This window comes from Telopea speciosissima, chromosome 4 (genome assembly GCF_018873765.1).
Source record: "Telopea speciosissima isolate NSW1024214 ecotype Mountain lineage chromosome 4, Tspe_v1, whole genome shotgun sequence".
Classification (NCBI taxonomy): Eukaryota; Viridiplantae; Streptophyta; class Magnoliopsida; order Proteales; family Proteaceae; genus Telopea; species Telopea speciosissima.
Genome location: NC_057919.1, coordinates 29,191,985 through 29,219,459, shown reverse-complemented (window position 1 = coordinate 29,219,459; position 27,475 = coordinate 29,191,985). Strand labels below are relative to the sequence as shown.

The window sequence follows — 27,475 nt, the reverse complement described above, 5'->3', positions numbered from 1 at the left end:
ATAATAGAGCTTGAGTCAGGAAAATTGAAGAAGAAACATCACAGTACTGATTTCGAAATCTAAAATCTAGTTCATTCCAGAACGAAAAGAATCCAGCTAGCAGCATCTTCCGTTTTTTTTCTTTTTTCTTTTTTCTTTTTAGTTTGCCAAATGCAGGTCGTAGAAGGACCTGAAACGGTCTACGAAGCCGCCGGCTTCATACGGGCAGGCCACGGTTGCTTCCGCCCTGCTTTGTGGGTTGCTTCTGCCCAGCTCTCTGGCCAGAAATCTAAATCAGTGATTAATCTGATTCATGGAGGCGTTTAAGGTGCGGGATCTGCAACTGGGGCTCTCTCCCTTCTTCTTCTTTCTCTGAGATGAACAACAACCACCACCGTGACCCAAATTGTTTTTGCCCATAATCCATAATGGACTCTTGAGTCTATTATGATTTCTGGGGTTTTTTCATTTATTTTAAATAACAAGAAGTTTCAAAAAATGATACCAAACACATGACATCAATTCTTTCTTTTTATCCCTAATCGACCCTCTTCTAACCTTTAGATTGTTCATGTTGGACAACTGAAGAACAAAACCATATTGAAACTTTAGACATAATTTATTTTTTCGGATAAGTAAACTTTAGACATAATAAGCAAGCCAAAATAGGTCCTTATTTATCCTTCAAATATCATAAGCAATAACATGTAACAAAAAAAAAGATAACTGAACGATAATTAAATCTTCATCAAATGCTGCTCAACCTAGAAGAGTTGGTGTCCAAACAATCCCATTCTCGTTTATCCAATGACAGACTTCAATTAGGCCGGGGCCAAAACCTAACAGCTTAAAAGCACGTTGATTTGGATTCCAAGATGATGTGTCATAATGGCATGCCATGATTGCATGATTCACTTTCTTCTGAGAAGGTATATCAACTTCATATACTTTTACTTTTTGTATCACATGACAATAATAGACTTGAAATAAGAATGGCATGCTATGACATAAAGCTGGTGGTTTGGAGAGGTTTCCATAGATAAGTTTCACAACTCCAATTGTGACATTCTCATAAGATCCTTCAATGCTCTCAGTACTCCATACGTGTACATGGTGCCCTAATTTCTCGACAACAAATCAATGAGATCATCAGCAGAAGTCACACAGGTGCTTTGTTCGCCTCGATTAGGGTTTTTCTCACATATCTCGAGGGTATCTTTAATATACTCATCCATGCTTGATCCATTCACCACACCGAAAAGCTTCTTCAATTCCTCGATCTGTGCAAAGGAAAATGGGATTTTCGATATCAATGATTGCGGCAAGAATGATTTATATGACATTGGATCCCTTAGATCAGGGATAGATATGCAACCTCCTTCTTTAACCATTGATTCCCGGAAATAAGGCAATCCCCCTTGTTTGGTAACTGACATGGGCATTTCATTTGGAAAATCTTCATATTTCAGTTTGTCTCCATTCCACAGGGCTATTGGTGGCATTTCATTTGGAAAGTCTTCGTATTTAAGTTTATCACCATTCCATTGGGCTATTGGTGGTAGGGTTATGTCATTCGTTGTCTTCTTCACCAATACTACATTTGTAGAACAAGCAACATTAGCCTGCTTACAGAACGAACGTAAGTGGTAATATAATTCATTTTTTTCAATAAGTCTCAGAAACACTGTTTCTTGATGGAGGTTTAATGGAGAAGCCTTTGCAGTTAACCAATCTGGAGGGTGTGGAAGACCAATATGCTCTTCCCAGTATTTTGAGAAGGCATTTTCAGCTTGAGAACCCTGCAATGTTATTAAGGGGAAAAAAAAAATTAACAATCAAATAAGAAAGATAAAACAAGAGAGCAAACAATAACCACATTGAAATAAATTGCTAATAGGAAAACATCATTTTCCTTACACTTAAGTGTGCTACTATCAGAAGTCCAAGTAAAAATATGGGATGTGTCATGGTGAAACTGAAACAGAGAACTGAATGAATTGAGAATTGTGATCTTGTGGAAATGGGTTTGTTTCATGGAGAGGGGGTGTTTAAATTTATAGTGAGAGAATTTTGTAGTATCAACAAACAAAAAAAGGGCAGAATTTTTTGTCTGTCCTCTAAAAGGCTAAATGTATTCTGTAATTTCCCACTTTTCCCTATGAAAAAGTGAAAAGCTTTTCTTTTATGACACCTATTGTTAAGAAACATACTACCCTTCAGTCCTCAAATTTTTAAGGGTTGGCTTTCTATGTGGGGGAGTGTGGCCCTACGCACAGAGGTCAGTGAGAGTGCATGGGGTGGGATTTTCGCCTTTAATGGGGGGGACCTTTATCCGCTGCTGTAACTGCACACATGGCCGCTGCTGCGCCGCACGATGCGTACAGCAGCGCTGCAGTTACAGCAGTGGATAAAAATTCTAATGGGGGGTGGGGTGGTCATTTTGCCCATCACTATGTTTGGGAGTGGACAGCACACTCTCTCACAGAGAACTTTCTTCAATTTTTAAATACCAAAATTACCACTCAAATCTGGGTTATTCTCATAAACCATCTTTTCTTATTTTCATTTCTTATATGGAGTCTTCGTGTAAATCTTAACTATTGTAGTCACAGAAAAAGCATCAAGAACTTGATCATTAATGGTATAATATACATGCCCAAAAATTGTTGAGAGAACCCAACCTTTGATGTTGTCCACCTCTATCATGATGACAACTAGGGCTGCAACAGGGTTAGGTTGGGTCCGGGCCTTTTAAAATTTCAGCCCAACCCTGAGTCCCCTTAGCTGGGCCCAGTCGACCTAGCCCTGACTCAAGGCCAGAAAAATCCAACCCTAACCCACCCTCAGGGTTGGGCCGGGCTAACCTGATTGACCCTGACCATGGGGGGAGGCAGATTCAGGGGCTGGCCAAGCTGGGAAAGGGAGATGCATTGGCTGGCCAGGCTAGGAAGAAGAAGAAGACAAGGTCGGGTTGGGTCGGGCTCAGCCAGAGGCCTCAACCTTGACCCGGCCTAACCCTGACTCAAGGCCGGAAATTCCTGATGCTGATCCACCCTTAGGACCAACGTATCTTAACCCAGACCTTGTTCGGGCTCAACGCGGGCCAGGGCAGGCTCGGGTCGTTAGGGCCAAACTTGCACTCCTAACGACGACCCTCAACAATTTATCAAAGAAAAAGCTAACCGCCAAAGAATTCCAATTCCTTTCCATTCAAATAGTTGGAGAGAAAACTGAAGGAATAATTTGGTATTCTAATCTTGAGGGAACTAAGGGAGGTAATTTGATGCGGGTATAGCAAACGATGTAAGGACTTTTTTTCTCTCTCCTTGAAGCAATCTTAATTCTTAATTATTCAATTAACCTCACTTTCTCAAACAATTTTTAAAGTTGCACAAGGAAAAATCAAATTAGTCTAATTCAATTTGCTTAATTGGGTAAAAGGGTCTTATACAGCCGAACTAGTTTATGCCACATGAAATTGTGATGTGGTAATTCCAGCAGTTGCATAGTGGAATATAGTTTGGATTGGTTACTTGTTAAATTTTCAAGAAATGGCCTTATCCTTCCCCAAGCCATTCCAATTTTATCCAATTCTTTCATAATAAAATTCACATTTTACTCTAATTACCGGAGTCCATATGCAGCCAGGGAAAGACATTTACTACCCAAAAAAGTTGTTAAGATATAGATAACAACAAAATTATTAAATTTCCTTTTACAATTAAATAATTAAAACAATAACTAATAACATACACAATACAAAATGCTATGAACTCAACAAGTTTTTTTTTTTTTCCTTGTGAACTTAAACAAGAAAATGAGACTAAGAAAGTCCGCTCAACAAAAAGTGTCCAAATCTTCCCCTTTTAAAAAGTTATAGATCACTTAATTCTTCTGACATTCCTAACTTACCAAAATTTGGAAAGTTAGAAAATTTCCGAAACAAGACACATCAGTAAAAAAGTTGACGTCGAAAATGTAGGTACGAAGATATCTTTTTTGTGAGAAGCCTAATCCATATATCTTTTTTGTGAGGAATCTAAGCCATATGTTTTAGGTCAAAATAACCTTCCATCAGGTTAGTTCTTTGAACAATTCAAATTTCCGCTCTAAGAACTAATTTTGAGATTTTCGTGTCAGAATGCATGATCATGGAAGGAAAACTTTGAGATGACCGGAAACTTAGAAATTTAATCCTACCAAGAATTGTTATGAAAATTTTAAACATTAGAAAAAACACAATTGTAATAGAGGCTGCAATAGGCAAATTTTATGATATATCTAATGTTGCAACAAGCCAAATTTACCTTTTAAAAGCTTAAAGGATATTTTTTTTTATCACTTGCAGGCTCTAGAGGGTAGCTCTAGGCTGGCACCTGTTTTGGTAGTATTAAATGGTGATGTAGTAATTTCTGCTGTATGGGTCTGTAGAATTTTTTTTTTTTTTTTTATGGTAAAAAGCTAAATTACTATTAAAAGAAAGAGTTACAAGAGTCTATACAGCAAGGAGTATGGGGGACAGAGTCAAGAACACACCTAAACCAACTTACAAGGGATAACTGAGGGATTAATTTGACAGATATATTGTTAAGATTAGCAGAAATCTTCACAAAATAGTAAAGGACTTCAAGGGGCCAAGGGGAAAGGGATGGAGTTGGAAAAAGTCCAAGTAGCCCTTCACTAAAGCACCAAACTTCTTTCAGCTTCAAGCCTCTCAGGCAAGCGAACTAAAGTCCATTGAGGATACCGATCAGCTCAGGTTCCAAAAAATGGTTGTTTTTACTTCGGCTAGTAGTCAGAAAGAGAAGTTTCCTGTCAATCAAAAAACCAAAGACCCATCCAGGCTTACCTAAATCTTTGCAGTCAAACCCTACGTAGAGCAAAACAGGAAAATCTAACATGGGTAAATCCAAACTAGATAAAGGAGATGCATTATTAAGAATATTCAGAGGAGAGGAACAAACATCATTATAATTAGAGAGGGGAGGGGAAATGTTTAAATCAGACAACCACTGGTTTATTCGAGGTACAGTCTTACCAGGGTTAGGGTGCACAGAATTAAACAGAAATTTGTTCCGAACCTGCCAAATAACATAACACATAATAATAAACACAGAAAAAAGCCAGACTAAAGTAGATGGGTCTATAGAAAATGGTCCAAGGTTGACTACATATCAAATTTTAGGCTCTGTTTTGACCATATACCTTCTCATGTGTTGGCATATTCACTTGTATGTTCAGTCACCCATTTCTTTTAAATTAATTGTATTTTTAAAGGTTGAATTTACCACTTGGCCACTTTCATTTTAGTTATAACTTGACATGTGAGCAGGATAACTTGGGCTCTACTTGTCCACAAGATTTCAGCCTTATACAATGTATCATATCATAGATATTTTTGTGGTGGTCTTAAGATACCTCTAGACTACCAAAACTTGTCCCAAGGTTTATAGACATGCAAGAAGAAAAAGATTTCTTTATTTTACCAAACTAAAATAGAAATGCACCTCTATCTAATCCAACCTGCTTACATTTGAATATTCAAAACTCTCTTATATAGCCTTTTAAAAACTAGGAACTAAATCTATGAGTATACTCCTTAACAAGCTTTGCAAATGACAACGACTTCATCTGTAGCAATTTTGTTGGAGAATCATATTCCAATACAAGACCTGCTTAAGAAAAGGAAACATATCAATCTGATTAGGTAACCACCATAAAAAGATGAGAAGACATATTAGCGAACTCAATTGAACCCATGTATACTAATTACCAGCTACTAACCATTATCGATAAGGAGGACCATATCAATATCAAGTATTGATGTTATCCTATGTGCGATTGTGATCACAGTAGATCCTGAGAAGTGTTGTCTAAGCGTTTGTTGAATTTGATAGTCAGTTGCACTATCCACTAATGCAGTAGCTTCATCGAGTATTATCACTTTGCTCTTTTTGAGTAATACCCTCCCTAAACAGACTAGTTGTCTTTGACCCATGCTCCAATTTTCTCCGTTCTCAGTCACTATGACAACCACCATATGAAAATGGGTTAACAATTCAATATCTTATTTTCATTAATTTTTCTTCTCTTAATTTTTGTCGGAAAAGGAGTTGGATCATACAATAGTTTTGGAAGGATTGTGCATGGATAAATTGATGTTGAACAACTTTGGTATAAAGTGAATACAAGAATAAACTAACCAATTGAATCAAGCTTCCCTTCCTTTTTTCTAACTTCATCACCAAGTTGGCATCTATCTAAAGCCTAAGACAACAAAAAATCCATATCAACTTACCACCTTTCTTGATTACTCAAGATGATATAGAACTGATTATTAAACATGAGCTAAGCAAAATGTAAAATGAACAAGCAAGGGGTGCCAAGTGGAAATAAAAAACAAGACACTAAAAAAAGTAAACTTTCCAAGTCCCAACTAAGAATATCTTAGGATAAATTCGACTCAAAAAATGATCTAAGGCGTCCAATGAAATGATTTGAATATCTCAGCAAAAAGGATTTCAAAAATTGAACAAAAAGTAAAAATAAGACGACCGACCATAAGTGCTTTATAGAGATATATGTCCTTTCTAGTAAATTATTATGTGTTTGTCTTCCGCACGAATCATTAATAAGCAAAAGATATCTCCATCCTATCTTTGTCACTGATTAAAGATTAATCATAAAATAAAAAAAAACAAAACCCACCTCCCAGATTTGTTCATCAGTGTACTCTTCAAGTGGATCAAGATTGCTTCTTAGAGTCCCCTCAAACATTGTTGGGTCTTGCGGGATGATACTCAATCTTGATCGCAAGTCATGAAGGCCAATCTTAGAGATGTTGATACCATCAATCCAAATTTGACCGGCTGCAGGTTCAAGCATGCGGAAGAGAGCCTGTACGAGAGTTGATTTACCACTTCCAGTTCGTCCAACGATACCAATCTTCATCCCTCCAGGGAATATGCATGTGAGATCTCGCAAGACAAGAGGAAGGTGTGGGGCATACCGAACCTACATAGATATTAAATAACAAAACCATGAAACTTAGTAGAATTCAATAAGAGAGAGAAACTATCTTTCAACATTAGGCACTAAAGAGTCTATTCCACAAAACTAGGAACTAAGTAAACAGATAAAGACTTGAGGATTACCTGCAAATCAACAAAATCAACAGTCCCTTTTGATGGCCATCCATGACCTGGCCTATTTTCTTCTACCAATAAGGGGGGTTCACTAGGGATGTTGGCATACTGCATTATTCTCTCAACAGAAATAATTTTATTCTCAAGTATGCTAAAATCCCATACAACTCCTTGCATACTTAAACTAAGCCCATACGTGACTGCTAAACCTATAACACCTTTAAGAGAGAAAACAAAACAAAATAAATTTGAAATCATGTCTTCTCTTGAACAATCAATCATTGTTACTCTAGAAGATGATTTTATAAGATCTCAAGCTCAACTTTTTACCAGGATTGAGTACTCCCTTCGGCATTGAGATCAAGAAAACCAAACAGAAGGCATATGTGATGGATGCCAACATATCCATACGAAAGCATAACCACTCCATGGCACCAGAGAAATGAAATTTGGGCCGGATATACCCATCCACCAGCTTGAAGTTTGTGTCCATAAACCTCTCTTCTTGATCGAAGCATCTAATTGTGGTTGAACCTAAACTAGATTCAGCAAAATGTTGTAAAATTGGAGCATGGAATACTCCAGCAAGTCGTGACAGTTCTCGTGCAGCAGATATGTAGTATTGCGACAAGACAAGGTTCATAAATCAATATACATAATGTAAAAAAGTGTAATGAATGTATAGTCAGTGAGAGAATGATATAGGCTTTCTTTTGTAGGGGATGTTTTAATGTGAGCTGCTCATGCTTGTATGGTTCGCAGTGACATCATGATCATGGATTTTTCGTAGGAAAATATTACATTCTATTTTATTTGCTTCAACTATTCTTTTTTGAATGGTTATTATTTTTTATTTTTATTAGATGTTGATCGAGTTATGTAAATTACTTGTTATTGACTATATCCCGAATGTCTATTCTCAAAAATCTTAGTTGAAAAGTTTACTAAACATGTATATCCAAAATTGTGGTATCATTATCTTTTATATTTTTTACCAAATTTTTATCATGTTAAAAATTTTAAAAATTTCAAATTCAATTAATACTTGCATGTGTCTATATCCAATTATTTGTCACTTAGGCTATGAAGAACATAGAGTAGTGCAGCCTATGTTCTTCACTTAGGCTAAGTGCAAGGGTTTTGCTTGCTTAGCATAAAGTTTAGCCCATGTGCTTCACTTAGGAATGAAAGAGTGATGTGAAGGAAAGATGGGAAGAAAAAAGGGATTTGGAAAAGAAAGAACTTGTTATAGAGCTTATTGGTGAAAAAGGATCCATGTAGCGGACCCCATTTAGTTGGGATGTGTTTTTTTTTTGTCTATCCTACTCTAAGCTACAAAAGGAAGGTTAAGACAAGCCAACAGAAACCTACAACTACCAAGGGGGGGGGGGAGGAGGGAGAGGGGGTGTTATTTTTTTTGGCATAATATGCAAACCAGGAAAGTTGATCCCTTGACCTCCTGGGGGTATGCACTCCAATCGGCAAGTCACCAACCAACTGATCAAGCAGAAAAGAAGGGATTGAGTTATTGAAGGACAAATGCAAAGAAAGAAGGGAAGTGAAAAAGAAAGAAGGAGCCAAAAGAAGAATAAGATTTTCCCATTGAAAACTAACAATATGGCATTGGTTCCTAGGTGGTCCACCTAGATAGGTTTCGCTTCACTGCGTAAATATATGCTACATACAATTAGTTCTATTGGGACTCAAATTTTGTCGATGTGAGTTGTCCAAATCATCACCTATTCATCTATCAAATTTAAGACATGATTAGTTGAGAATTCAACTTTCATAACTTTGGGCAGCTTCAGTTCAGCCATTGATGATACATGTGTCATCTGTGGAAGTCCAAATAGGGTGGTGCATACAATTGAGATTGAGTAAAAGACTTGACACTTGACTAATCCAAATGGTCAAAATTATTCAATAGTCGGTTTGACTAAAGAACCCTCCACATGACCCAAACTTAGTGGACCACTAAGACAAGGCTCTTAGTCAATTCTTGGAATGGGCATGTTCCTTTAATCCTTAATGTTTAGCTATTGAATATTATTTATTAATTTATCATTTAATAACTTAAATCATTTTCCAATTCATCATTTTAAAATTATTTACTAATATATTTTCAAAATCATAATTACCTGATTTATTAGTTAGCTAGTTTCTACCCTCCCCCCCAAAAAAAAAAGTTAGCTAGTGCAAAAAAAATCATTTATTAATTGTTAAATTTTATTGATTATTAACTTATTTTTAGTATGAGATCAATGCTTCCAAAAGAACTAGTTGGACATATTATTATTTTATCCATATAAATCTCTAATATTTTATGCATATCAAAACACAACCTCTTCACTTTAGGTTGCAAAATGCAGTTTGACAATATTGTCCTTGTTAGGTATTTTATTCTCAAATAATTTTGGTAAGAAAAAAAGTTATATATTTTCATTAGTTTACATAAAAACGTGTGATTGGAAAATGGATTTCTTATGTATATTCTCTATAAATTTAAGAAGAATATTAAAGTTTAAATCATCACTTTTACACCCAAGAATGTATGCATCCACCACTAAATAAATTTTGTTGTGAAAAAAAAATTTAAATTCATTGATCAAACAAAGCTTGAACCAACTTGTATTATGACTTTTTTTTTGGGTAGAACTATGACTTATTAATAATGGAAAAATTATGGTTGAGTTTGATTTGAAATTTTAATCATGAGAATTAAAAGTGTTTATAGAATTACCAGGTACCAGATGCATGTCACAATCATCGGAATAAAAACTATTAACATTTTCCATGCAACTTGTGACATTACTGCAGCAGTTCCAAGGAATCCTATGATTGAGATAAGAAGTTCTTCAATTTGACGTGGAATAGAGGTATCGACTGCACTTTGATCTATGGATACCTATATACAAAAATAGAGTGTATTAAAAATTTAAAATTATATTAACTCTTATGATGATCAAACAAGATCATTTTCATCTCAAGAGTAAATAAACATATTTACTAACCCGATTTAGAATCCTTCCACTTGGAGTAGAATCAAAAAAGGACATAGGGGCACGAAAAATGCACAAATGCATTTTGTTGAATAAGAGAGTGGCTGTCTTGTATCCAGCTGTTACAATGAGCATGGACCTTATAAATACACAAAGAGAGCTTCCAAATATCAAAGCAATATAAACAAATATTAGAGTTGATCCTTTGATATGAGGTCTCACGTCCTCTGAAACAGGAGTAGTCAACACCATCCAATAACTACTGGCTATTAGAAGAAATTGGAAAAAAATTTGTGCCAATAATATCAATGGTACAAAAGCCCCTTTATAAGCGGCTGTAGCATACTTCCAGTAGACTAAAAGACTAACTCCACCTTTTTCTCTCATTTCTTCTTGGACAAGCTGTCCTTCTGGCCCAACCAGTTTTTCTGTTTTACAAGTTTTGGGTTCTCTTTCCTCATCTTCTTGAATAGACTTCTTGCTATACAACATATTTCCATTTTTCTCATCAGTAATTAAATTATCTAGAGCAGCCCCATGTTTGATATAATTAAGGTCTGCCAAAGCTTTCTTATGTGCACCCACTAATTCCATAAATTTAGTTCCTGATATAAGAATTTCTTCATACTTTCCTGCTTGAGTAATCGTTCCATCTTTCAAAACCTGCCATAGAAGAGAAGGTAAATAATCCCTCTCAAACCACGGTGAGAGACTTGAAATTGGAAAAGAAAGATGGTATATTCTTACCAGGATAAGATCAGCAGATTGTAAAAACTCTACTTGGTGGGTAACATAAATTACCGTTTTTGAACCCAAAATTCCCAATAAACATTCCTGTCACAACGGGTTCAAATATTCACATTTAGGAGCTCATAAAATAATTTCTAGTCATATAAAAGAGCCACATAGTTATATATATATATATATATATATATATATATATATATATATATATATATATATATATATATTATTATAACTATTTTTTATAATTATAAATAACATCAAATCATAGGATTTATGCAAGAACATGCATTGCTCAATATCATGTATTTGTATGTCTTGTATATTTAGACAATAATGATGTATTCATTTTAGATCAAACTCGGTTTTGGTGAACAAAATTGTGATGTAAGCTATGAAACTTATAGTCTCAAGACAAATTGTTTAAAGAGAAAAATAGAGGTTTAAGAGCTACCTTAAATAGATGAGTTCCTGTGTGAGCATCCACAGCACTAAAAGGATCATCAAGCAAATAAATATCAGCATCATGGTACAAAACACGTGCAATCTGGATTCTTTGCTTCTGCCCACCACTCAGATTAATTCCTCTCTCCCCTATAATAGTCTGATCCCCAGAACCACACAATTCTAGATCCTTCTTCAAAGAACATGCTTCAAGGATCATCTCGTATCTTTCCTTGTCCATCTCCTTACCAAATAATATATTATCTACTATCTTGCCACTCTGTATCCAAGGTGATTGTGAAACATAGGCTTTTGTTCCATTCAATTTAATGGTTCCAGATATCTTTGGCACTTCTCCCAATATACATGAAAGTAGACTCGACTTTCCCGAACCTACAGAACCACAAACAGCTACTCTCATACCATGGTACACTTGGAAATTAAGATCTTTTAATGTAAGTTCAGAGGAATGATGGTCCCAAGAGAAATTTCCCTTGACTATCTCAACTGCAACCTTGGCACTATCTTTTGAAAGTTTATATACTATATTAGGCTGAAGATCATCGAGACAGAGGAATGAGACTATCCTGCCGAGGGAAACTTTAGTCTGAATTACCATGGAGATTGTGTCTGGGAGATTATAAATGGACCCTTGCAATATCTCAAATGTTGCAAGTGCAGATAAAATCTTCCCGGACTCTAGCGGAATTCCCATAAGTATACAAAATCCAAAAGTAACCATGGATACAAACATGGGAGCACACAAGTACACAAAAGCAGTCATTGCTGATGTATAAAGTAACTTTTTTAACTTTCTTGTTTCAGAGTTTCTAAGCTCAATTATCTTAGCCAAAAACTTCATATCCCAGCCCTGGAGCTTGAGAATCCTCATATTCCTCAAAGCCTCAGTTGTTGCCTTCATCCTTCGATCCTTTGAATCCATCAATTTCCCCTGAAATTTCTCATGTAGTTTTCCCAGTGGAACATTTGCTAACATCAAAATCACTGTGGCAACCAAAGCTGCAAGTGAAGCAAGCCCAAGGCTCTTGTACAAGATCAACAATGCTAGAATAACTTGAACAGGAACCCTCCATATATCATGCAAGTACCAACTGAAAAAACCAGTCCTCTCAACATCAACACTCATCAAATTAATGCTCTCCCCACAAGTGTGGCTTTGCTTCGATTGACTCGAAAGCCTGAGACCCTTCTTATAAATTATTGCAAACAAGGAAACACGGACCCTCATTGCCATCTTTCGCAATTGAAAGGACAAGTGCCTCTCAAAGAGGCACTTTATGAGCTTTAAAATAAAGAAACTAAACACTAGCGCATAGCCTTTATAATTTAGTTGGTGAGGGCTATTGAGATAGTGAACAAAGGCATCAATTAGATATGGTCCAACATAGGAAGCCAATGTACATAAAATGGAAAATAGAGCTGCCAATATAATTTCTTTCCACGTTGAGAAAATCAATGCCTCGACCAACTTTTGTGTGCTTATTTGACCACCATTATCATTGCCATTACCAACATATCCAAGTTTATTTCTAAAACGACCAAAGACCACATTGGCACTATCACAATTGGCCAGTTGAGGAACATCTTCAAGGTTCAATGTTTTTCTATATCCGAGTGCAAGCAAAGGGCCCATCCAAGAGAAAGTGAAAATACTAAGAAAATTGGCATTCTCATAAGGAGTTACACTCTCTCCACAGACTCTTGATCCGTGTCCAAAATCACCATTGTTTCGACTAGAACTATTTATCAAAAGTGGCTCTACAAGATGTATATCTTCATCCTCTTTCCCTTTGCCAAACAACTCAACATAACTAAAGAACAAACCAACAATAATGGATGCAGCATCGGAGACCCATAGCCGGAATGGTAAGGGTGAATGTTCCCAATATAAAACAAGATGTATAACAAGATAGGAAAAAGACATAAGGAAGAAGAAGGCCCACCAAATCCTTAGGATAATGGGGAACCTGTGCTCACTTGAATGAGAAAGTTGGATGTGCAAGTAAGCAGAGATCACAAACCAAGTGAGTGTTTTGAATGCAAAATCCAATTGACAAATAAATTTTAGATCAGACCAATCATGTCTATAGCCAGAGAGGTAGGTTAATATGCATAGGAGAAGATCATAGAACGATAGAAGCATGCAAGATATAAAAGCTGGCCAATAGTATAAAACATATGTATTTTTCAACATTGGTTTTGACTTTTCAAGGGTGGGTATCGTGCATCTCTTGTAAACCCAAGAAATTGATAAAACTAATAACAAAATTAGGTGTGAAGAAGCAGAAAACCCATGTAGGAAAATGGTTGTAGAAGGCTGTGGAAAGAATATCCAAATAATCCTATCACTCTTTGATTCTTCAAAACCATCCATATTCGCAAATTTTTTTTTCTTTTATTTGTAATTTGGTGGCTTAGTTCAAGTAGGTCCAATACAAATTCTATCAGCTTTACCACAATTTAAATTGATGTAGACACATTCGCAAAACTGTTGTGGAAACTCTAGCATCTAAATATCAACAATTTCCACCTTATGTGTTCCAAGAAATAAACCAATATTGGAATTTCAATATCACCCTTAAATGTAGTTGAACCTGTTAATGAACAAAGACAACAAACATAATTAAAACCATTTGAAAATATATAAAGAGCAAAAGACTAAAATTTTCATAGAAAAATCAAGAATGGAAGAAGTTGTAGTTTATATGATTTAGTCCATGTTCAATTAAAAACATCAATAGTGAGAATAAAAACTAAGTAATATGAGATGAGATAAACCAACAAATATTAACTTCATGTAAAGGTAATGAACTTTCATATCATAAGAACACTAAGCGATGCATTGCGATAGATTTCTATAGCAAAATAAAACTACTGCAACGTACTTAACCTATGAATAGAATTGTCAAACATTGACATACAATAGCATTTCTACAAGTAACCTTACCATACCATTGATTGCACATCTATGGTCGACAAGTATGATGGTTCTAATGATGATCATGGACGTATTTCGTGTGTACTTGACTGGTGGATTTAAAAACCACGTGAATTGACTTGGGTTATAGGTATGATTCTAGGCGTATTGACTGTCTCTTTTGGTGTAACTAGTTATTTCTTACATTGGGACCAAATTGGTTATTAGGCAGTCAAAATTATGACAGGTAGCTTGAAAATCATCAAATGTGGGAGGGAAATCCTAGTGACACAATTACAACTAACAACACTCAACCTAATTATATCTATAAATCAATAACTGGATTGAGGTTATACACTAACTTACGTGAGTCACTCCAATTAACCTCATATGATCAATACAATTTCATTTGTTACATATGCACATGCATGGGCTTACATGATTGTACGTCAGACTTGTAGTTACTTAAGTGGTTGGCTGCAGTTATGCTACGGTATAGTTAATGGTGTAGTTATCTAGTGGTTGTGTAAATTATAAGTAGTGTTGCACATGGGTAATATAAGTTGTAACCAGTTGTAAGCCTATTAAATAGGCGTAAGATGGAATGATAAAATAGACTTGAAATCTTAAACAAAATGCTCTAACAAGCAGGAGGTGAGCTTCCTCAATTAAACTAAAGACGTATAGCTTCGTTCGTAAAAAAATTCTATCTATTATCCCTACTTATCTTTTCTTCCCTACCCTATTATCTCTTTTTCTTATCTTATTTTCAATCCCTACCATGTAAGCATCAAGTAGCCATAATTGTGAGGTGCTAGTTACACAACACTACAGCTAACCATACTTAACCTTGTTTTTATATAAATCAATCACTAGTGGAGTCATTTACCAAGTTAAATGGCTCGTTTCAATCTATTTCATATGACCAATAAAAATTCATTTATTATATTCCGTAAGCAAATTCTTGAGAGGCAAATCATATTGCTGATTTACTGGTGAAAGACACTACAAAATCAGGGAATTCTTACTTGAGGGTTCAGTTTCCTAATCACATTGTTGAGGAGCTTGTGTTTGATGCAATGAATAGTCAGAGGTTCAGATTTCGTTAGTGGGAGGAGGTGAGATCATGCTGCTGGCTTTGCCGTAGGTGGGGCTGTTTCTTTTCAGGTGTTTCTATTGGATATGTATGTCCATCAAACCCGGTTCAATCCGGTTCGACCCAGTTTATTATGTATTAATATTTCATATATTTTTGTTTAATATGATCACATGCGATATAAATTTTTTGAGCAATGCATGTCCATAAGTATTACTTTAAATTGGTAGTCACGACTAGGGTTTAGGTTGGGCAGCCCTTATCATATGGTCGTCGCATTGGGTATGCCTAAATATATATGATGTTGGGATACGAATGCAAGCACTCACATGTTGATATGTGTATTGGTGAAGAATCTTATTTTGCCGACTCCCTCATGTATTACTACCAGATGTAAATTCGGGATCGACATGTGTCACCGAGACCTAGTACCTGAGAGCGCCTTGTCACTACATGATGTGAGTATATTCTTTAGTTCACCAATGACTGTGGTTCAAAAGAACTAAAGCGGCTGCTCTGGGAATGTGTAAATATTGTGTGAGTGAAAAAGTCACTCAACATGGTCTCCACTACAAGATTGAGGATCATCAAGGGGAGTTAGTCTGTGGATGGTCGGATTTAAATCAAGATCCTGTACCGTTTTATTAAATGGTTTTTGCAAAACATATTTTCACATAAAATGATAATTTATAATTATGTATTTGATTAAAGAGTTTAATCGTGTTTTACGAATTTTGATCACGTACACAGACACTCTGATACGGACATGTACCATGGAATGGGGTTTGGTAGTACTAGTATTACATGCCCTAGATTCCATGACGATGATGTTGTTTAGTGGAGGGTTGGTGCATATTTGATATGCAAGGGTATTTCTAGGATTTGCTAATTATTAATTAATTAAAATTAATATGGGCTTGATGCTAGTTATTTAAGGCCCATTAGTGTTTAATTTAATTAATTATAATATTTCCTTTTAGATTCTACTTCTTCACTAATTAGAAGTCAATCAGGGTTTCAAGTCAAACAGGAGAAAGAGAGAGAGAGAGAGAGAGAGAGAGAGAGAGAGAGAGAGAGAGAGAGAAAGAGTCAAACTCTCACTGGGAATGAGGGAGGCTCTTTAGAGCCTCACCTATTTAAATATACCAAAGGAGGCCGGACAGCCAGAGCAATCCAAGGCTAGACGAATTTTTTTGCCCCCCCTCTAGAAAAATTGCAGGCACTCTCTCTGCTCTCTCCTTCTTCTCTTTTGATTTCTTGCTCTCTAGGGTTTTGAGATCTGGTTAGGGTTTTGGAAACTTGATTTTTTCGGATTGGATCCAAGTGTTTGAGAAGAAATTCTGGTTTGGCTTAGGGATCTTCTACTTGCATCAAGGATATCCAAATTAGGGCTTGGTTGATCGGCTCATTAAAGGAAGAACCATTATTTGGAGGAGGAGCAACACTTGAGACTCTAAAGGTTAGCAGATCTTGATGTTTATATTTACTTTAAGTGTTTTTAATTATTTGATACTCATGGGATGTGAAAGAAACCCGAATCGATCTCTTTTCTGCTACGCATTCAGGTATGGGATGGTTCTTTCTTTCCATGGGATGGAAAGGAGATGATTTTTCTCGTCTTGTAGATCCCATAATTTTATGGGGCAAGAAAAGAGAGGGTTTTGGTAAGAAACTTTTATACCAAATCCTATTCGGGATTCACTAAGGTTCTCATGGACAACCATTGGAGACCCGAATTCTATTTAGGGTTCCCATGGACAACCATGGGATTGCCCTAGGGTCACGATGGGAGACCGTAGGCTGACCCAGATTCCAATATTTGTGAACCCAACTTGATTCATGATCCCATGGACTATAGTTTGCCCACAGTTTCGGCCTGGGAATAACAAGCTTTTGTTTCCTTGTAATTTTTCCTCATTTTCAATGAATGTTTTTAGCAAAGAAAAAAAAAAAATACTATTAAAACTCTGGTGCATGGGCATTTATCAGTTAACCCTTGTAACAAGACTAGCTTAAGGTTTATTCCATCATATCACACAATAATGGAAATCGGAATGCAGGACTACAATGGATAAGTCACCTGAAGTCTGTAGGTTGTAAGGCCACAATTGTTATGATTTCTATCAGCCATCACAAATCCAATATTAATTTAGGAAACAAATATCCCACAATAAATGCTACAACAAAAGTCAATTAAGGCTAAACAATCATGTATGTAATACAACAGAGCTAGCTAAATTTATGATTACTAAACATGGCATATCTAAATTCGAGACGGCCTTACCAGAAAAAAACAAAAAAAAAAAATCTGTTTTTCTCAATGGACAATCTGTTCTTGTATCATTCTATTTATTATAAATGGAATGGAATGGAATATGAAGGATTTGAAACTTTTATATTTTAAAGAAGAAAAGTTCTTTGGGGGCTTGTACCCGCAACACCTAGACACAGAGGGAGGTAAAGTGACTGCCCCCACCCCCATAAAAAAAGTGAAATCCCACCCCAATGATGTTAACGTGTGTGCTTTCATTGGCTCTGCACTCAAGGGGCTATGCTCCCCCATAAAGAATACGGACTCATTTTTAAATTTCAAGATGTTTCCTAAAAAGGCACCTATTGAGGATATCAACACCATCATATTACTGTATTCTTTCATTTCATTTACCAAAAAAAAAAGAAATTCTTTCATTTCACTCACGTCTCAATTAGAGCTTGGATCGCATTCTGTACGATAATGTGTTCTCGTACACTGTTCCTTGTGTGGGGTGTGTGGATTTCATTTGACTGGCATCCAACGTATGAGAACCATTCTTGTATGAGAATGTGAACCAGCCTCTTTCAATTCTATGCCAATATGCTCTGTAATGGGGAATTGGGTTTCCACCAGCCGTAGCAGGAGCTGGAGGATCCAGCCCAGCAAAAACATTGGCCTCCTTGTGAAATGATCAAACGCCCCTATCTTTGTTGGACTCGATCCTCTAGCTCCTGCCACAACTGAAAGAGAGCCAAATTACCGTTATGGAACTCTTTTTGCCCCATTAATAGGAATAATTATCACCTCCAATTTGTGGGCACCTCCAATTCCACTAATAGGGGAGAGTGGACCCCATCTTTGGCAGTGTTTTCGGGCAGGGGGTAGGGTGGTCATTTTCGCCCCCATGTGAGGAATTGGAGGAATTGGAGGTGGCAGCGAATTGGAGGGGATTACGATTCCATTAATAGAGGAAGAAAGAATGGCAACAAACAAACCAAAAAAAAAATTAAGAAGCAAAAGTTGCATGAAAGAGAAAAAAGGCACTGAAAGATCCAGATCTTCTACGGCCCAGCTGCCCGAGCGACCATAGCAGCGCAGGCACAATGAGGTGTGCATTTACCGGCTTACCCCTGCCCGAGCGCCTTGCCCGAGCATGGGTAAGGCGGTCCTTGTGCGTCTCATTGTGCCTGCGCTGCTATGGCCGCTCGGGCAGCTAGCTGCGCCGTAGAAGATCTATTTCCCTGAAAGAAACCTACCGTAGTAAAAATTACAAAACCCCAATCCTGCTCAAAAGAACGGAAGAGAGAGAGAGAGAAAGAGAGGCGCACCTTGTTTCTGGATGGTGAACGTTCATCTTCTCCGTGCACTTCTCAACGAACCAACAAAATTTCCTCTGAACCTCTTCAACGAACTTGAACTTTGGCCTTTTCTGGTAGCGCAACTCAACATGAGAAGGGCCTTAATGAGTTATCGATGGGCAGAGGGAGCATTTCTAATTACGAAGGAAATGGGCATTGTATTGTATGAGATCACTCTGAGTTGACCTCATTATTCATATCTCCCGACTCCCTGAGAAATAGGAATGTGGCGAGTCCGTATCCTCTCCTCTTGGAACGCTCGTTTCCTCAGAAATAGGAAACTGGTTGGTGCCTGTCCTCTAGAACCCGCGTTCCAGGGATCATTCAAGGACACGAATATGGCAAAAATTTCTAAAAAAATAGCGTATTTTTGGCAGCTTGGTACTTTGGAAAGAGATCCTCTCTAGAGCGTATCCAATGGCCAGAGGCCCTCGGGCTGTGTGTCCGGCTGCTTCCAGCCATTGAATACGCACTGGACTGTAGGGGCTGATGCATTGGAGAGGATCCGTGTCTACTTTGGAAATTTACCCATGGAAACACCAAGTCCGTAGAAGACACCTGACCTAGTCAATTAGATAACATCTAACATAGGTGATACAAACAAGGATCCAGATCTTCTACGGCCCAGCTATCCGAGCGGCCATAGCAGCGCAGACCATGTGAGGCATGCATTTACTGCCTACCCATGCCCGAGCGTCTTGCCCGAGCAGGAGTAAGGTGGTCATTGCACGCCTCATTGTGCTTGCGCTACTATCAATCATAACAGCCTTCCTCTCTTACACCTATCATTATTACATGCAATCCTACACTTACCATCATTACATGCAATCCTATGCAATCCCATGCAATCTATCTTACCATTATTCATCTTTCTATTATTGTATGTAATCTCTCTCAATCCCATTATTCTTCAATCACATCTCTCTCTATATGGTAAAGGTGATTGAGTTTCCAATCTTGTGGATTCCTCTCACCTCTCCTATATATATATGTACACTCATGTAATCTCCAAAGCTTAAGGCAATAATATCAAATCTATTATCCAATATGGTATCATGAGCCATTAACCTCCAAAGAGCAAAAATCAACCACCCCTCCCTCCCCAACGAATTTCTTTGGCCATGGCCACTCCTCCCTCTTCTCCATCTCATACTCCCTCTCTTAGTCAAATTCTATCTCATAAGTTAACACCTAAAAATTATGTCTATTGGAAGACTCAAATAGTCCCTTACCTCAAAGGCCAAAGATTATATGGATATGTTGATGGCTCTAATCCATGCCCTATTGATGCAACTAAGGTTGATGCCTGGCGCGAAAAGGATGCCTCCATAATGAATATTATCATCTCCTCCCTCTCTGATGATGCGATGCCTCTCGCCGTTGGGCATGAAACAAGTATGGAAATATGGGATGCTCTTCATGCAGCATTCAGTTCTACTTCTACCACACGCATCCTCTCCCTCAATGTGGCCCTCCAGAACCTTGTACAAAAACCCGAGGAGAATGTCACTCAGTTTTTCCATTGGGCCAAGGCCCTTTCTGAAGAGCTCAGTGCTGCAGGAAAACCCCTCCCCACGGAGGATTTGAACATACACATATTTCGTGCTCTTTGTCCTGAGTTTGAATTTGTGGTCTCTACAGTGATGGATCGTAGAGAACCAATCTCCTACACTAAACTTCATGGGTAGCTCCTCAGCCGTGAGTATCTCATTGCTTCTCGCCAAGCCGTGCCAGATCCGACTGCCAATGCTACTGCTAACATTGCATCTCAACAGTCTCGCCGCCCTCCCTCTCACCCATACGACCGTGGCTCTTCCACTGGTCGTGGTCATGGTAGGGGAGGCCGTGGTGCTTCAAATGGCCCTAGTGGATTTGGGCGTTCTAATGTTTATGCTCACAGTCCTTGTACAATCTGTGGTCGGACCAATCATCAACCCCCAACGTGCTATTATCGCAACAAACAACTTGGCCAACCCTCCCAACCTGCGTTTCCCTTTACCAATCAGTCATACACACAACCTTCTGCCTATCTAACTGCGAATCAACCACCATTACTGCCCAATCCACCCATGCAATACCCTCACCAACCGAATCAGCCCCATTACCCTCAACCAAATCAGCCCCATTGCACCCAACCCAAACTGCCACCTACACCATCCGGCCTTCACCATTGGCTTCCCGATACTGGGGCTACACATCATGCAATGCCTGATTTGCAATCTTTGTCGTCTTATGCTCCGTACAATGGTAAGAACAGTCTTATGGTTGGTGATGGTAATTATGTCCTTATTTTACATGTTGGGTCTTCTTCTCTCCCTTCCCCTTCTCGTCCGTTAGTTCTTTCTAATATTTTGCATGTTCCATCTCTCACCACTTCTTTGCTTTCTGTCAATAAATTTGCTTCTGACAATAACGTATTTTTTGAATTTCATGCCTCTCATTTTCATGAGAAGGATCCGACGTCCAATCAAATTCTACTTACGGGGCCTAGTCACAATGGTCTCTACTACCTGCTATCGATCTAGCCATCTACTCCATCAACCCACCTTACACATCTCACATCTTATGATTGTTGGCATCAACGGCTTGGCCATCCCAATGATCGTTCTCTTCAACTCATGCTTCGTGACATCAAGCTTCCTCCATCGCCTCACTTGTGCTCCGCCTGCCAAATTGGCAAATCTTGCCGTTTAAGTCTTAGTGAAACAAATAATCATAGCAATTTTCCTCTTGATTTGATATTTAGTGACATTTGGGGACTAGCCCCTACTATTTCCTCTCTTGGACATCGCTATTTTATTATTTTTGTGGATGATTTTACAAGGTTTATTTGGTTTTATCCATTAAAAGTTAAATCTGATGCGTTTACCACTTTCAAGCACTTCCAAACCCTTGTTGAAAGGTAATTTTCTAGAAAAATAAAAAATGTCCAAACCGATTGGGGAGGGAGTACCTCTCCCTCACCTCCTATTTTGCCACTCTTGGCATCCATCATCGTATATCATGCCCTCATACTCATGAACAACAGGGCACTGTCGAAAGGCGCAATCGCCACATTGTTGAAATTGGGCTCACTCTCTTGGCCCACGGTTCTATCCCACAGGCTTATTGAGATTATGCCTTTGAAACGGCAGTGTACCTCATCAATCGGATGCCCTCTCCTACCATTGGCAATGTTTTCCCATTTCAACTAGTCACAAATCATGCACCTGATTACAATTTCCTTAAAGTATTTGGGTGTCTCTGTTTTCCCTTTCTTAGACCTTACAACAGTCATATAATGGATCCAAGGTTTGCTCCTTGTGTCTTCTTAGGGTATAGTTACCATCACCATGGTTACCGTTGTATGCATCTTGAGTCTAGGCGAATTTACATCGTTCACCATGTTAGGTTTGATGAATCACACTTTTCTTTTCGCGAAGCAGCCAACACACCGCCCCCTCCCCCATCTTCACCCCCATCTTGGGTTTCCCTACCCCTCACCATTTATCCAGACCCACCCCCTCCCACACCCATGCCACCACCCACCACGCCACCACCTCCTCCTACTCCTCCCTCCCCATCCAACATGGACTCCACATCTCCCTCACCTAGCCCGTCCCCCACACCATCTTCAACCCCTCCAACCACCCCCCACTCCGTACTCGCCTTCTAAGTGACCTTTATAATGACCCCTCCACTGCCTTACATACCCTTATTTCCCCTTCCCCAACCACACCATCTCACCCAACAGAACCCACTTGTTATACTCAGGCTGCTAAGGACCCTGAGTGGAGATTGGTCATGTCTGAAGAATTTGCAGCCCTATTACGGAATAGCACTTGGTCTTTAGTACCACCTCCTACTAATGTCAATGTGGTTGATTGTAAATGGGTGTACAGGATTAAGTGAAAAGTAGATGGCACGATCGAGCATTATAAGGCCCGCCTTGTTCCTAAAGGGTTTCACCAGCAGCAAGACCTTGATTATGATGAAACCTTTAGCCCAGTTATAAAGCCCACGACAATTAGGATTGTACTCACCATGGCCATATCCAATGGTTAGGTTGTTAGTCAGCTTGATGTTCAAAATGCCTTCCTATATGGCATCCTTAATGAAGAAGTATACATGGCCCAGCCTCAACGTTTTGAAGATCCTAATCAGCCTAACCATGTCTGCAAATTGCACAAGTCTTTATATGGGCTTAAACAGGCCCCCCGGACTTGGTTTAGCTGTCTCTCTCAGTTTTTACTTAGGACCGGTTTTTGGGCATCACAGACAGATCCATCTTTATTCATATATAAATAGGGCCACACGGCAACTTATGTTCTAGTTTATGTAGATGACATACTGGTTATAGGGAACCAGCTTGCCCACATCACTACTCTACTCCAACAGCTGGCTTCGGAGTTCTCCATCAAAGATCTTGGTCACTTGAGTTTCTTTCTGGGTATTGAGGCCACATACCTGCAGGATGGGGTTATTCTATCTCAAACCCGTTACATTAAAGATCTCCTACAGTGAGCTAGCATGGCTGACCGCAACCAGTTCTCACACCAATGGCCACCACCATTAAAGCCTCCTCTACAAGGGGTGTTGCACTCTCAGATGCAACTCAATACGGGTCAATTATTGGTGCACTACAGTATATTACCCTCACTCGTCCTGATGTAGCCTTCTCAGCGAACCAGGTGTGCCAGTTTATGCATAACCCAACTAAAGACCATTGGTCCATGGTGAAACGGATTCTACGCTACCTCAAACACACTATTAAGTATGGGCTTCATATCATAAAATCCTCTTCCTAGGATCTTTAGGAGTTCACTGATGCCGATTGGGCATGTGATGGTGATGATCGAAAATCTACAGGTGGATATGCAATCTATACGGGCCCGAATTTGATCTCTTGGGCTTTGAAGAAACAAAAGACAGTTGCCCGATCATCCACTGAATCGGAGTACAAGGCTCTTGCCAATGCCTGTACGGAGTTGACCTGGCTACAGTCTCTTTTTGGCGAGCTCGGTCTGTCTATGACCCAGGCCCCCGTGTTATGGTGCAACAACATCGGGGCCACTTATCTCTCTGCCAATTCGGTCTTTCATGCCCACACCAAACACATAGAGATTGACTTCCATTTTGTGCATGATAAGGTTGCCAAAAAGGAACTCCAGATCCGATTTATTTCCACAAAAGACCAAATTGCAGACATTATGACTAAGGGGCTCGGTACGACACATTTTTCTTTCCTTCGGGACAAGCTGAAGATTAGATCTCTCGAATCTTCATCTTGAGGGGTTGTATCAGTCATAATAGCCTTCCTCTCTTGCACCTACCATTATTACATGCAATCCTACACTTACCATCATTACATGCAATCCTATGCAATCCCATGCTATCCTATCTTACCATTATTCATCTATCTATTATTGTATGTAATCTCTCTCAATCCCATTATTCTTTCAATCACATCTCTCTCTATATGGTAAAGGTGATTGAGTTTCCAATCTTGTGGATTCCTCTCACCTCTCCTATATATATATGTACACTCATGTAATCTCCAAAGCTTAAGGCTATAATATCAAATCTATTTTCCAATAGCTACTATGGCCGCTCGGGCAGCTATGCCATAGAGGATCTGTTTTCTACAAATAATAAGATTTGGATCCTCTGCGGCCTAGGGTTGTGCAGCCATCATGCTGCGTGCAACTCCCAGGTCCCCACATCAACATAGATGCCCATCCAATGGTTGGCCATCGAACTTCTCAAAAAATGCCGCTCAAATTTCAAATTTGAAAGGGGTTAGATGCCCAACCATTGAATGGGCATATATGCTGAGGTGGTGACATGGGAGTTGCGCATTCACCTTTTAAAAATTCTACTATTTTTTGTCTCCCACAAGTATTGAACCCAAAGCCTCCCAATGTTGCTTTTAGCAAAACAAAGAGAAAAATCTTTAGTCATACATTGGTTATGGAAGACAATGAAGTGACGTTTATTTTTATTGGAGAAAGAACGCTACCTGGGCCATTAGTTGGACACCCAATAAACATCTGCTAATTTTATTGGATTGTTGTATGCCACCTATTTATACACTACTGTCAACTCCTTGATTGCTAATTTTATTGGTGTTGTGTTAATATCATAAGATCCTTCATTTACCTTCCTGTCTATTCTTATTGCGGTAGAATCCTTTACTTTCTTGTTTGTTATTGAATCTTGCTGCTACTTTTGTTTTGGCCTGATCTATTGTAGCCTTTATAGCTTTTTATATATGTCATGTTATATTTGTTTTTAATTGAATATTGTACATCTATCGTGTTTATCTCACCTTGCTATGATTTATCACTTTTGTTTTGACGAGACCACTTGTATAATTTATTAAGTAATCTCTTGGCACTTTACCCTATTAACCATACTTTTCATATTACATCCATATATAGTATTTACCGTATTTTGGTGCGCCAAGTAGGCAGCCGACACTCTATTCTATTTAACCAATCCATTTTGCATGGATCCTAATATTTTTTTTATTATCTCTTACCTTGTCTTTTATCATGTCTTTCATTACTAATCTTGTTCATAAGCAGAGGATTAGATTTGTATCCTAGAACATCGAATCTTTAATGGGTAAGAGTATAGAGTTGATAGATGTTATGCAACGAAGAAAGATTAATGTTGCTTGCATTTAAGAAACGAGATGGAAGGGTCACAAAGCCAAGGCGGTAGATGACTTCAAACTATGGTACTTGAGAGATGAAAGTGGGAGAGGTGGATGGTTATAGTGGTGGATAAAGGCCTTAAGAACGAAGTAGTGGATGTTAAAAGATTTGGAGATTGGATCATATTTATCAAGCTGGTGATAGACAACGAGGTTATCAACATAGTTAGTGCGTACGCACCATGTAGATTTGGATGAGAGTGTTAAAATACAATTCTAGGAACACATGGATGGATTAGCGAAAGATTTTGATCAAGGAGAGAAAATTATTATTGGAGGTGATTTTAATGGACACGTGGGCAAAGATCATAGAGGATATGAAGAGGTTCACGGAGGATACAGAGTTGGAAAGAGGAATGAAGAGGGGATCTCAGTATTAGACTTTGCGATAGCATTTGACTTATGCATTGCAAATACCTTTTTTAAAAAGAGAGATAAACATTTAGTTACCTACACGAGTGGGCAACATGCAAGCCAAATTGATTTTTTCCTAACTCGAAGGATTGACAGACTTTTATGTAAGGATTGCAAGGTTATACCTGGAGAGAGCTTAACCACTCAAAATAGACTGGATGCCTTGGAAGCCAAAACAGGTACAAGGATGTTCTCCTAGAATCATTTACCGATAAAGTAACTCTACAAGATAAGTGGGATTTTGAGGGAGATACTAACGAGATGTGGACTGAGATAACGACTTGTATTAAGAAGGTTTCTAAAGAAGTCAAAAGGTATGCGTCTGGCCCCTAGAGAGACTTGGTGGTGGGATGACGAGGTTCAAGAAGCCATTAAGACTAAGAAAGGTCGTTTTAAGACCTGGCAAAGGACTAACAAGGCAGAGGATAAAGTGAGATAATATGCGGCCAGAAAGAAGCCCGGAAGATTGTGGGAAAAGCAAGAGCGAAGAAATATGATGACCTCTATGAAAAACTTAATACAAAGGAAGGGAAAAATGCAATTTATCGGATAGCTAAAATAAGAGAAAGGAAGAGCAGAGATTTGGACCATGGTAGATGCATTAAGAGCGATGATGATAGCGTACTAATACGAGATGAGGACATTATGAAGAGATGGGGTGAATATTTTTACAACCTACTAAATGGAACTACCCTGACTGATAGGATGGACTCGAAAGTGGAGAGGAATAGTCTTGAAACCAACACACATCATGGACATCCACAACGAGTTGGAGAGGCTGAAGTTAAAGAGGCCCTACGAAAGATGAAGGTAGGTAAAACACTGGGACCAGATGAGATCCCAATTGAAGTGTGGAAGAGCTTAGGAGTTTGGGGGGTATCTTGGCTAACCAAGCTGTTTAACAAGATTTTGATTACAAAGAAAATGCCAGATGAGTGGAGGAGAAGTAAAGTAGTTCCAATTTATAAGAATAAAGGTGATATCCAAAACTGCAATAAGTATAGAGGCATAAAACTAATGAGTCATACCACGAAACTATGGGAAAAAAATCATTGAAGCCCACCTAAGAAGAGAAACTGATATATCGGAGAACCAATTTGGTTTTATGCCAGGGAAATCCACGACAGAAGCTATTTACCTTCTAAGGAGGCTTATGGAGATATTTAGAGCTTACAAAAGAAACCTCCATATGATTTTTATCAACCTAGAAAATGCTTATGATAGAGTCTCTAGAGAGCTCATTTGGCATATCCTAGGGAAGAGAAGGAGCTCCAGTAACTATGTGGATATAATTAAGGACATGTATGAGGGCGTGGTAACAAGTGTCAAAACTGCGGAGGGCCAAAGTAGTGAATTTCCTATTACAATTAGGTTACACCAAGGATCAGCTCTAAGCCCTTATTTGTT

General features: G+C 38.4%; 1 protein-coding gene and 1 long non-coding RNA gene across 2 annotated transcripts; one reads left to right on the top strand and one right to left on the bottom strand.

Annotated features, from left to right (window-relative positions):
* The first annotated feature begins 754 nt into the window (after positions 1-754).
* Positions 755-17,104, top strand: LOC122657815. The gene is made up of 3 exons (XR_006332366.1): positions 755-998; positions 4,483-4,488; positions 17,092-17,104. It is a non-coding gene; the product is annotated as an uncharacterized LOC122657815 (long non-coding RNA).
* Positions 5,478-13,922, bottom strand: LOC122657814 (ABC transporter C family member 3-like). Its single transcript, XM_043852607.1, has 10 exons — positions 11,322-13,922; positions 10,871-10,957; positions 10,136-10,786; positions 9,868-10,029; positions 7,455-7,752; positions 7,134-7,342; positions 6,688-6,993; positions 6,183-6,246; positions 5,764-6,003; positions 5,478-5,651 (listed from the first exon to the last, which is right to left on the bottom strand). Exons 1-10 carry the CDS (start codon positions 13,704-13,706, stop codon positions 5,551-5,553), a joined length of 4,503 nt encoding a protein of 1,500 aa, XP_043708542.1. The 5' UTR covers positions 13,707-13,922; the 3' UTR covers positions 5,478-5,550.
* Positions 17,105-27,475: the final 10,371 nt, after the last annotated feature.

Excerpts from the sequence above, each read along its gene's own strand:
- LOC122657814 (XM_043852607.1), bottom strand. The coding sequence starts at position 13,706 with ATGGATGGTTTTGAAGAATCAAAGAGTGATAGGATTATTTGGATATTC. Across the intron at positions 7,753-9,867 it reads TTGTGACATGCATCTGGTAC|TCGCAATACTACATATCTGC; the intron begins CTGGTAATTCTA and ends AACCTTGTCTTG. Across the intron at positions 6,004-6,182 it reads AGGGAAGCTTGATTCAATTG|TGACTGAGAACGGAGAAAAT; the intron begins GTTAGTTTATTC and ends TGGTTGTCATAG.